Source organism: Lactuca saligna, chromosome 4 (assembly GCF_052625555.1).
Source record: "Lactuca saligna cultivar CGN05327 chromosome 4, ASM5262555v1, whole genome shotgun sequence".
NCBI lineage: Eukaryota > Viridiplantae > Streptophyta > Magnoliopsida > Asterales > Asteraceae > Lactuca > Lactuca saligna.
In genome coordinates this window covers 272,287,146-272,298,496 of record NC_136420.1, presented here as the reverse complement: position 1 = coordinate 272,298,496, position 11,351 = coordinate 272,287,146, and the positions used below count along the sequence as shown (strand labels likewise).

Sequence of the window (11,351 nt, the reverse complement as noted above, 5' to 3'; positions counted from 1 at the left end):
GATGGATTAGTGACAAATTAGGGTTGGTTCTTTTTGAGAAACTATATATGGGTCTTGTGAAAACAAATTATCGTTCTTTTGAAAAATATAAAACAAATACTATATTTATGTAAGTTAATACCATGTAAATGAAAAAATATATCATCGTTTCGTGTAAGACCCTTTGAGAGCCATTTCTTGGACTTACAAAATATACCTATTTTCTCCTTCACGTATCAAATTCAATGGTTTTAAAAAGTAAGATTCGGGTCCAATTTGATGTGAAATTAATTGTATGGAGGTGATGAGAAAGAATCTTGTTGCTCTTGACCTACCTTGATCATGTTCTTCACTCAAATTTCCCATAGAATCTATACCTTCTCCACAAACTCTCTCTCCTATAAATACATCTCCAAACCAACAACTACATGCACAAACACATTTGTATTCTTTCATCTTACACATACATCATAGAATTATGGCTTCTAGGAGGATTCTGAAAGAGCTCAAGGATCTTCAAAGAGACCCTCCAGCCTCATGTAGTGCTGGACCGGTGGCTCAAGATATGTTCCATTGGCAAGCGACCATCATTGGACCAAATGATAGTCCCTACTCTGGTGGTGTCTTCCAAGTTACCATCCACTTCCCTCCTGATTACCCTTTTAAGCCACCAAAGGTACAAAGTCTCTCTCTCTCTCTCTCTCTCTCTATATATATATATATATATATATATATATATATATATATATATATATATATATATATATATATATATATATATATATATATATATATATATATATTATAGCTACTTCAAAGTTGTTTTCTTTTTATATATGAGGTAATTTGATAATGGTGTTCTTTGATGATGCATGCATATATAGGTTGCTTTTAGGACCAAAGTGTTCCATCCAAACATTAACAATAATGGTAACATCTGTCTTGATATTCTCAAGGATCAATGGAGTCCTGCACTCACCATATCCAAGGTTTTAATTCTTTTCTTTTCTTTTTTTTTTTCTTCTATTTCATAGTGTTGTTTTTGAACTTGATGTGAAAAGGGTACACAACGCCTATTATGTGGTTTATATGAGAATATTTTATCGACAACATCACAAATAAAACGTAAAAGAAAACAAAAAGTAAAAAAAAACATGGGAGCAACTATGTTTATTCTATTTTCCACATGGCATGCATTCATTGGTTGATTTACATTTTTTTTTGATAAAAGTTATATGGCTATTCATTTTTATTAAGAAAACAAAATACACAAAAAAATTGCATTTTTTCTCTAAATTAGAGCTTAGTATTGACATATGTTAATATAGATTCCACCTGTTAATTTCTAATCTCTTTAAGTTCATGGTACTTTCATTTTTGTTTCTTGGCAACAATTTATTTTTATTAAGAAGTCAATGTTTACTTTAATATATGATATATATATTTTTTCTGATTATAATTAGGGTTTTAGATTATGATATACTTTATTTTATATGGATGTTATTGTCTTAAACAGAATAAAAATTCATTAGCAATGATAAAACATCAAATATAAAATAACGAAAAAGTTATTTAGTTTGGATTGGTTTCATTAATGAAGTATAGAAAATTGGAGTGAATTGAGGTTAAAGGCTATCTATGTGGATGAGAGATTATAACTTTTTAATGAACAGTAGAGTGTAGGAGACAATATTAATGTTTTGTCCACTACGATTGTTGAGACTCAAACTTTCAGACACTACCCAATTGAAACAAGAAGTTAATAGTATTTTGGTTTGTGGTTTATACAGGTTTTGTTGTCAATATGTTCACTGCTGACAGATCCGAACCCAGATGACCCGTTGGTTCCCGAAATCGCACATATGTACAAGATAGACAAGGTCAAGTATGAAGCCATGGCTCGAAGTTGGACTCAAAAGTATGCCATGTATTGAAAATTGAAGCAACAACTCTATGTAATGTAACTAATAACAAATTCTTGTATGAAGTTTGTTGAGCATCACAAAATGGAAAGAAGTTTAAAATAATTACAAAAGAGGAATATATGAAGGATGGTGATAATGTAATGGTTATGAAGGAGAAGTTGGAGTTTTTATTTGAATTTTGAATAAATAGTTCTATTTTTTCCAAGTGTTTGCCCATTACTTGTAGCTAGAAGCATAAGATACCAATCGGATAACCATGGCATCTAAGGTCAAGAACTAGAAACCAATTATGTCTATGAATAGAAAGAGAAAAAAAAAGCTAAACTTATACTTTTAGTTCGAAAGATTTGAATATACCTCAGTCGTGTTTCTAAAAATTACAATAGGTCGACCATGTAATAAGCAAACACATGAAAATCCCATATAAGAATTTGTGTTGTATTACAATCTTTATTGTTTATGTATGTTAATTGGTAAAAAATATGCAGAAACATATATTTTCTATTTTCTTAGACATGATATTTTCACAACTAGAAATCTGCAAAATTATTAGACATGTCTGAAAAAATATACATTTTCTCATACATATTTGACATTTTCACAGATTCATGAATGCGGAAATCTCATATGCATGAGAAAATGTACATTTTCGTAGATACCTAGCTACGAAAACGTCAATTTCTTAGACATATATGCAAAAATGTAATATTAATGACATCTTTTTAGTTGTTTTTAACAATTTATTTGTTAACATAGCATGAGTACTTATTGGCTAGATGAATGCAAAGGCCAATGTATGTAATGCTAGACAAACTATAGACCGTTTAATAAGAAGAAGGCTTAAGTTATTTTGATGGGTGGACGTACCCAATGCTAAGGGATCAATCCTTATTTACATGGTGATGTCGCACGAGGCTTGACCAGATGCTGATTTAGTCACACATGAGCGTTTATGATTTTTATTTGGTGAGAAAACGATGATGTTCGATGGGTGGAATTGTGTTATTCACCATATTCAAATTCGACACATGTCATCTGTATGTAAATAAGGAAATCAACCAAATTGATTCAATGTTTTGACAATCGTTGTTTTTGGTACCAAACATATAACTCGTTTAAATTGGTGATTTGGATCAACTTATCGATAACGATATTTTTTTCCACATATCAAACAAGGATGTTGTAAGAACCTATTTACTTCACATTTTCTATGAAGGATTTTTTGGAAGGTAAAAGAAAGACTTTAGATGGCATATACTTGCTAAGGATTTAGAGAAATATAATAGGTATGAAATTTATAATTCATGTGTGGGGAAATAACACAAATGTCCTACGAACTTTTTAGGGTTTACCCGTTGAGTCCCTAAATTATTTTCTTGGCTTTATGTGGTAAGGAAGTTGTGGGAGACTTGTTGTTTTAGTCTTCCTAACTTATTTTCATTGGTTTTTGTTGACATGTAGACTAGAAATGCCACGACACCCACTTTAGTCCACTCAGTCATAACCTGGAGCGTACGTGGAACAGACGAACTATTCCAACCACCAAATTAAAACGACATCGCTTCATTCCAAATGTAGGCTCTAAGATTTGACTTTTCGTTTCCATTGTTGTATTTAATAGACCATTTCCTGCCCTAAAACATCAGTCCGTCGAAACATTGATACCCTTACTTAAAAAAAGGTTCCCACCTTAATCTCATACAACTTTTCTTAAACAACTTGCCACTTCCATCTCCCGCCAACAGCTGGTCAATCAACAATCATGGTCACTACGGTGGAAGCCAAGGATCACAAAGCGGGTGTGAATAACCATGCAAATGTACATGGTGCCCTTAATGTTACAGTCACCTATTCGATGTGCCGGTTAACCACACACGCTCCATCGAACTATGAAAAACATCGAGTCACCCTTTCCACCTTTGCTTAGAGTCCACTTAATGTGCCGGTTAACCACACACGCCCTACTAACGTCTTAGCAAGGGTACAAAGTGTAATTCATGGAATTGCATCAATTCACTTTTTCCTAAAGTAACTAAGATTGGGAATTTTGTAAAAACATTTAGTTACTTTATTAATACATTATACTTTTAATGAGAAAAGGGTTTCCCTATCCTACCCGTTCAGCTAACGACCCTCCACCAATCAAGGAAGCGGTGGGTGAGAGTGAACACCCATTAAACGACCATTTTATAGGCCATAACCTTATCCCCCCCCCCCCCCCCCCTCTTATAGATCGACTTCGTGAATGAGGCCTACTAACGGTAATACTAACATTTAAGTTATACATATATATTAATCTTATAATAAATAAAGTATAAGGTTGAATTTTAAACTTGTAAAATTCTAGGGTTTGAAATTTAAATAATTCAAATTAAACTTTTAATTAAAATTTAAATTTCAAAACTTGAGGACAAGTTTTCAACTTTTCAAAACACATAGGATCAAATAGCAAATAATTTAAATTAAACATTTAATTTAATGATTATCTAAATTTGACCTATTCCATTTTCTTCACAAGATAATTCATCAAATAATTTAAATAATCAATTTTTATCACATAAGGAATTTATTATTCAATTAATTGGTAATTATCTTTTGTTTTGGTAAGGATAATCACATAAATAATAAAAATTGGATTTTATTAGTCAAAAACACTTTTGGTAATTATCCTTCAGCAAAACAGCAAGAAATCCTGAGATATCCTCTATCTGACAGCCTAACTCGCCGAGTTCCCAATGTGGAGACGTCGAGTTCGTCAGTCAGAGGGCCAAAAAAATGAATTTTTAAAGCATGAATGAAATACTAGGCATCAAATACAATAAAAACCAATCAAGGCTCTGATACCACTGATGGGTTTGAGCTAAAAGAACATCCTATGTGCTCATGCAAACCCTAAAGATTGGATCTAGGTTTCTCTATTGTACATGCAATTCATCCCGACTTATCAACCCTAGATCTAACATACATGTTTCGAAATTACCATATGAAACAGATCTATATGATTACCTCTTCAACAATGGCTTGAATCTTCTTGTCTTGGAGCTTAGAGTCACAAATATCACTCCTCTAATGGCTTACAAACACCACACAAGCAAGAGGATGATATTGAAGAGAGGGGAGAGGCACAATTTCGGCTATGAACTCTTCTAGGGTTTCAAGTGGCCAAAAACTGATGCCCCAAGGGTTCTATTTATACTTGTGTTGCTAGGGTTTCAGTCAAAACCCTAATGGACAACTTAGGCCTTAAGCAGTCCAAGGAAGCTTCTGGAATAGGACCCTTATGGCCGAAATTAGGATGGGCACATCCATAATTTCGTCTATGCCTAACCTATAAGGTTTCTCAGCCCAATATTTAACTATCACACATTTGACAGTTTAAGTCCCCTTTATTTAATTAATGTCTTTTAGCTACAAAATTAATTCTTGTCTAATATTAATTAAAGTATATGATTTCTCTTTTAATATATTATTCATATATAATATATTAATAAACCATAATAACCTCCCTCTCTCTCTCTCTCCACAAATCACCCTGTCAAGTTGCTCTAGTGAAGGCAACCCAAAAGGACCATGCACAACCGGTTCAAGTACATACCAAATATAGTTACGGGCTTAGACACTAATCCAACAAGGGCCACTTACGTTGGGCGTACAGAGTGTACACGGGGTGTACGTAGATTTCCACTAAAACCCTAATCTTAAGGTTTGAGCCCTATTTAAGTTCATATGACCTTGGACTCTCTTTCTTACCAGCCTCCACTGCCTTTGAACGTCCCTAAAACCCTAGTTACCCTTGTGTGTGATCTTCGAGCTTAAAATTGACATTAATGGTTCTTTTTGGTGTGTTTGCAAGAGGAAGAAGTTGGTGAGCAAGCCTTAGACGTAGCTTGGCTTCAAGATCCTGAGTCTACATCATCTTGGGAAGCTTTTGGAGGTAAAAAGCTTCTACCTTGCTGATCCTTTTGATTATTAGAGTTAGGGTTTTCTAAAAGGACATTTTTGGGTTCATGGAATCTTATTTGTGGGTTTGGGCAACTCCAGTGGATAGAATTGCTAGATCTTAGTTCCTTTGGCATGTTAGAAGCATAAGAATGTAATCTTTTTGATGGGTTTGAAGCCATGCATGAGTTTAGGACCTTTAAGTGAGCTTTGATGGACTAAAATAGATATTTTGCTCCCATAAGTCATGTTAAAGCATAAAGTTGCCAGCTTTATGCTCTAAGACCCTTATTCTAATTGAGATGTGGTATTGGAATTGATTGCCTGCATGGGTTAAGAGCCAACTGGCAGTTTGGGTTAAGCTAGGAAGTACGCCGAGCGTACGGAGGTGTACACAGCGCGTACTATATGGCAGGCTTGTACGCTGTGAGTTCTTGGATTACGTCCCGCATACGCTCCCAGTGAGCTTTTGGGCTTGCGTTGGGCTTTTGATTCGTTTGGGACCTATAACCTTTCGGCCTTGATCTGTTAGAGTGGATTGAGCCTTTGAACTTGTTGGACCTTAGGTGGCATTGTTGGGCTTTTTGGGCCTGGTGGCCCGTTATCGCTTTTGGACCAGGGATAGTTAAGCCTATTAAAGGAGAAAGGCTTTTGGGCCTTATTTGAGGAGTTTGGACTTAGGGATGTTGGGCCCATGATTTGGGTTTGTGTCATAATTTTGATGAGGGTAATTTGTGTATATTCAGTGTGAGATTGTCGGATCGATAGCCGAGCAGTTAGTATTTATCAGCAGATCGAGGTGAGTCTCTCACTATACCAATGGGTCAAAGGCACCAATGCCGACCCATTACTTGACATGTGGAATTAATAATTGTCTGTGCTTACTTGTCTGAAGATCCCGGGGGTAGCCCGTGACACTTGTATGGAAGACCATGGGGGTAGCCCATGACATGGAAGACCATGAGGGTAGCCCATGACACTTGGATGTTAGACCATGGAGGTAGCTCATCACGTTCCAGGGAAAAAACAATGGGGATAACCCATGACAATCATATGTATGTTGCGTGGTATTTTGTGATTGTATGTTATGTGGTATTTTGGGAACTCACTAAGCTTTTGGTTACAGTTTGAATTGGTGTTTCATGTACTTCTGGTACTAAAGGAAAGACCCGGCTTGATGGTGGAACATTCACTCTCTACCATTTTTCCGCACTTAATGATGTTGCTACTCTCAATGGCGAAGCTAATGGGGTGGCTTGCCAGTGTTTGGCCTTCCCCAATGCTTTCAAAATACAACCCCACATTATATAATTTGCATAAAAGAAATAAACCCCAATAGCTATATCTCATATGAAGTTAAAGTCTAGAATCCCTGCCATCCATGTTAATTGCGTCCATAATTCCAAACATTTTTTTATTTTACCCCTATTCCAATTAAACATATTTTGGCTGCAAAGTAATTTTTAATTGTATTATATATGTAACTTTTTTTGTAATTTTCAATAACTAATATCATTATGATTGTTAATTTGTTTTTGAATAATCACACTGCAAATCATAAGTAGAAAAAAAAAAAAGAAGTAATTGATTCTTCTTACAAACAAAAAGATGACGTTTATTCGGTTATTGTGATATTATTAAGGAATATGTTAATAATACAAGTCAACGACCTCTAATAAATAGTATTATGGAAGAATTAATCAATATTGAACTTCATTGCAAAAAAATTGAAGTCTCGGATTTAAGAGAGATAAAATAAAATTGTTTGATTCGTGATTTCGGAGAACGACATTCAATCTTAAGAGTAGTTAATAATATTTTATTCAATATAAGCCCCTTATTTTAAAATTTTGGCTTCTCTCGTGGCTAGTCTGATAATTTGGTATGGTTATTATGTAATGAATTTTGGAACATGAATTATGAATGTAATATCTATTTTAATATGAAAAGTTTTATCCAATTTGGGCTATTACACTTGATACATCGATAAACAACTTCCGATTGGCCGTCTGGTTGGGATGACAGGCTATGCTTTGTTTCAGATCCACCTCATGTAGCTTGAAAAGCTCTCTCTAAAGTTAACTAAGAAATTTTTCGTCCGTGTCACTGATGGATAAGGACAGCTTGTGTAGCTTCGTCACTTCTGTTATAAATTTACTTGCAACATTAGCTGCCTAAAAAAGGTATTTCAAGGGTATGAAAAATGGCCGTATTTCCTAACGTCTTGTTCCAGAGTTCTACTTAAGGAAGGAAATGGGAGGATATGGAAGAAAAGTGAGGGGAGTTGAATTCTTCTCTCAGGTGGAAGAAGCCCTGTGGGTTCGCGGAACAACCCTAGGAATCGGTGGGGTGGTTGTGGTGTTTCCAACCAATCACAACGAAACACCAAAAGGATGAAATTACCCCTGGAATGTCCCCTACAGGTAATTGGGTTGATTCTGCCCCACTGGACTGTTATTCATGGGCTTCTGCTTCATCTTCTTATGAGTGTCGACTTGTAGGATCGGGGGCTTCTTGGAAGCTCAAAAGAAATTGCAAGAACTGATTGATGTGAATGCAGTCGAGTATTTTCTTAAAACAAAGTGTCAAGAAGATTTGTTAGATAAGGTGTGTATCTTGTAGGGTTTGATACAAGAAATAGAAACATATTTTTATTCATATGTTCTCCGCATCATTCTACTTCTATTTCTTCCTAATATAAAATGTTACTCTGAAAAATGTAATCAATTGTAGCCATGTCGTCATGATAGGTGCTTAAATTTATGAAAGGCATACTTAATTGCAGCTTTTTCTTACATTTAACCAGCTAAAGAGCAAGTTACTTCCATTTCCAATATGGCTAAATGCTAAAAAATCAAGTTGTAAAGAAAGTAGGCATACTTCATTATTTATCATTGATTTTTTGTTTTTTGTTTTGTTTTGTTAAGTTGTTGAAACATATTTTTAATATTTTGGAGCACGATAATGTTGAGTATAGTTCATAAGATCTGAAAAAAAAAGGAAAGTGAAGATGAACATGAAAAATATTGAAGGCAGCGTTGGAAAATTTAAGGATGCCATATAAGACATTTTCCTTGACTTGGTAAGTTGGAGATTGAGAATTACCGTTTAAATTGCTTCTACAATTATTAATTCACATATTTGATTTTGGTGATGACATATTATCGTAAATCCATAATCTGTAGCCCACATCTACCTTTCTATTTATTAAATTTTACTAGGTGTGAGACCCGTGTATTACACGAGTTTATTAAAAAAAAGTTTTGGTAACCACAAAGACTATGTTCATAAAAAAATAAGTAACCATTGAGTTTGTGATATTTTCGTAAACCGCATGGACTATTTATGTAATTTGGTCTAAATTAATGTATACTAATAAAATTAATTAATATAAATTCACAAATGGAATGTAATATCTACATTAATATACATATATATTAATTAATATATTAATACAAAGAGGAATTCAAAAATAGAAAGTTATTATGTATATTAATTAATATATTTATAAAATTAATTAATATGAGGTGACATTTAATATGTGAGATTCGAATAAAAAAAAGCTATAAAAATGACAAGTGGATATTAAATAATTCAAAAAAATCTAGAAAATGACAAGTGTCAAAATGAAGGAGAAAATGACATGTGGCAAAATCATTCTTATTTATTAGGGTAGATTGTAGAAGCGGGCGGCAGATGCCGGTGAAGGAAACGACAACATCAAGAGGTTGGTAGTAACCGAGGCTACATGAGATTGAAGAGAGTAAGGAGGGAAACGGAAGAGATCTGGGAGAAATGACGGCTGATGGGAAGATATTAGGGTTTTCCAACATCCAGACGGACAAGTTAAGACCGTGATGATAAGCGTGTGTATATTGTAAGCTTAATAGGATTGTACATGGTGTTATAAGAGTTATACCTCTTAATTTTCAAGAAATATGCAATATGTTTAATAATATATTAAAGATAAAGATAAAGATTTCAATGAGCATTTAGTCTGTCTTTCATCAAGGTTAGTTTGTAATTTATAACAATATGATTCATTATGTACTTTTCCAAATAATTGGTCCTCGTGTTCAAATCTTATAATATGCATAAACGTATATACACGGACATGCTTAAGGTGAACTAAGGTGCTGTTTGATTTTCTGAAGCAAAAATTCATGAAGTCTGCGGACCACCTCTGCAACCCTCTGCAGTAGAAGAGGTGGACCAAACGGCTGCAGACTATAATAAGAAGCATGTTTGTTTTTTTAACATCTGCATAAAATTAAAATAAACTAATTTTATAAACCGAAAATAGCTTTTTAATACGTAAAATTTAATAATTATAACATTTCGGTAAAAATTAATGATATTTCAGTAAAAAAGAATGATATTTCAACAAAAAATAAAGATATTTTCAGTAAAAAATAATGATATTTCATCAAAAAATTATCATTATTGAATATAAAAAAAATAAAAAATAAATTCAATAAGAATAAACGAAAAAAAAAGGAAAAAAAATGTGAAATAAAATTTTAATAACATATAATCAAAATTTCAGCAATAAAAAAAGAAGAAGAAGAGGTTGGAAGAGGCAGTACAAGTGCTGCGCCAAACAGAGCACGCGCAGAGGTTTTTGACTCAAAAGACTTCTAAAAAACAAACAGCTACGAGATGAAAAGTGTTGCGCGTGTGCTGCGCCGCGCAGCAGTAAGAGGTTTGAAGAGGTTTTTTCCAAAAAACAAACAGTACCTAAGTGTTAAAATTGTATAAAGAAGCAAAATTAAAAAAGCAAATCCATGTTAATTAACAAAAGAATCGCCATAATCGAATTAAAAAAAAGGAAAACATATTATATATGAATTTTAGACATGGAAAGGCAATGTATCCACTTGAAATGGGACATGTTACAACCCCTAAATTACAATCTCATAGAAAACGTATCCACCAAACTCAGCTTACCCTCTTCAACCTTATGGATCGTATTATCCTCCTGGAAAGTCTTTGTTTTTTGGGTAACCTACAAGAAATAGTAGCATACTTAACTTTTTTTACCAATATATTTTACCCATAATAGGAATCTACTTACATTTCTTTATCCTTCATAGAAATCTACTTGCAGTTTGCCACTGTTAATATCAATATGTAAAGAAATGTAATTACATTGTATAATGAAAAATAAATAAAATATATTGCCCATGTCAGTAACAAGACTAAAAATTAGGTTGCTATTACTCGTTTTCCCTACTAAGGAAAATAAATAAAATATATCTAGGTCAACATCCTCCTAAGGAAAATAAATAAAATATATCTAGGTCAACATCCTCCATCGTTTTGAGATAGATTTTATACTTCCTACCCTCATCAACAAAGTAAACATGTAATTAAATGTGCATGAACTTGCTAGGTGTGATCTAAATTGTCAGATATTTTATCATAGTGGCTTGATCATTTTCGTGTTATTTTTTGAAATTGAGTATTGAATTATACTGCAATGTTTTTGAACTTGTTGTAGTGTATTTT

General features: G+C 33.5%; 1 protein-coding gene across 1 annotated transcript; it reads left to right on the top strand.

The window, feature by feature from the left end:
• The first annotated feature begins 399 nt into the window (after positions 1-399).
• LOC145043624 (ubiquitin-conjugating enzyme E2 28-like) lies at positions 400-2,109 on the top strand. The gene is made up of 3 exons (XM_078992330.1): positions 400-655; positions 864-968; positions 1,770-2,109. Exons 1-3 carry the CDS (start codon positions 458-460, stop codon positions 1,911-1,913), a joined length of 447 nt encoding a protein of 148 aa, XP_078848456.1. The 5' UTR covers positions 400-457; the 3' UTR covers positions 1,914-2,109.
• The last annotated feature ends 9,242 nt before the right edge of the window (positions 2,110-11,351 follow it).

Coding starts and splice junctions, on each gene's coding strand:
- LOC145043624 (XM_078992330.1), top strand. CDS start 458: ATGGCTTCTAGGAGGATTCTGAAAGAGCTCAAGGATCTTCAAAGAGAC. Junction 656..863: donor ACCCTTTTAAGCCACCAAAG/GTACAAAGTCTC, acceptor ATGCATATATAG/GTTGCTTTTAGGACCAAAGT. Junction 969..1,769: donor CTGCACTCACCATATCCAAG/GTTTTAATTCTT, acceptor TGGTTTATACAG/GTTTTGTTGTCAATATGTTC.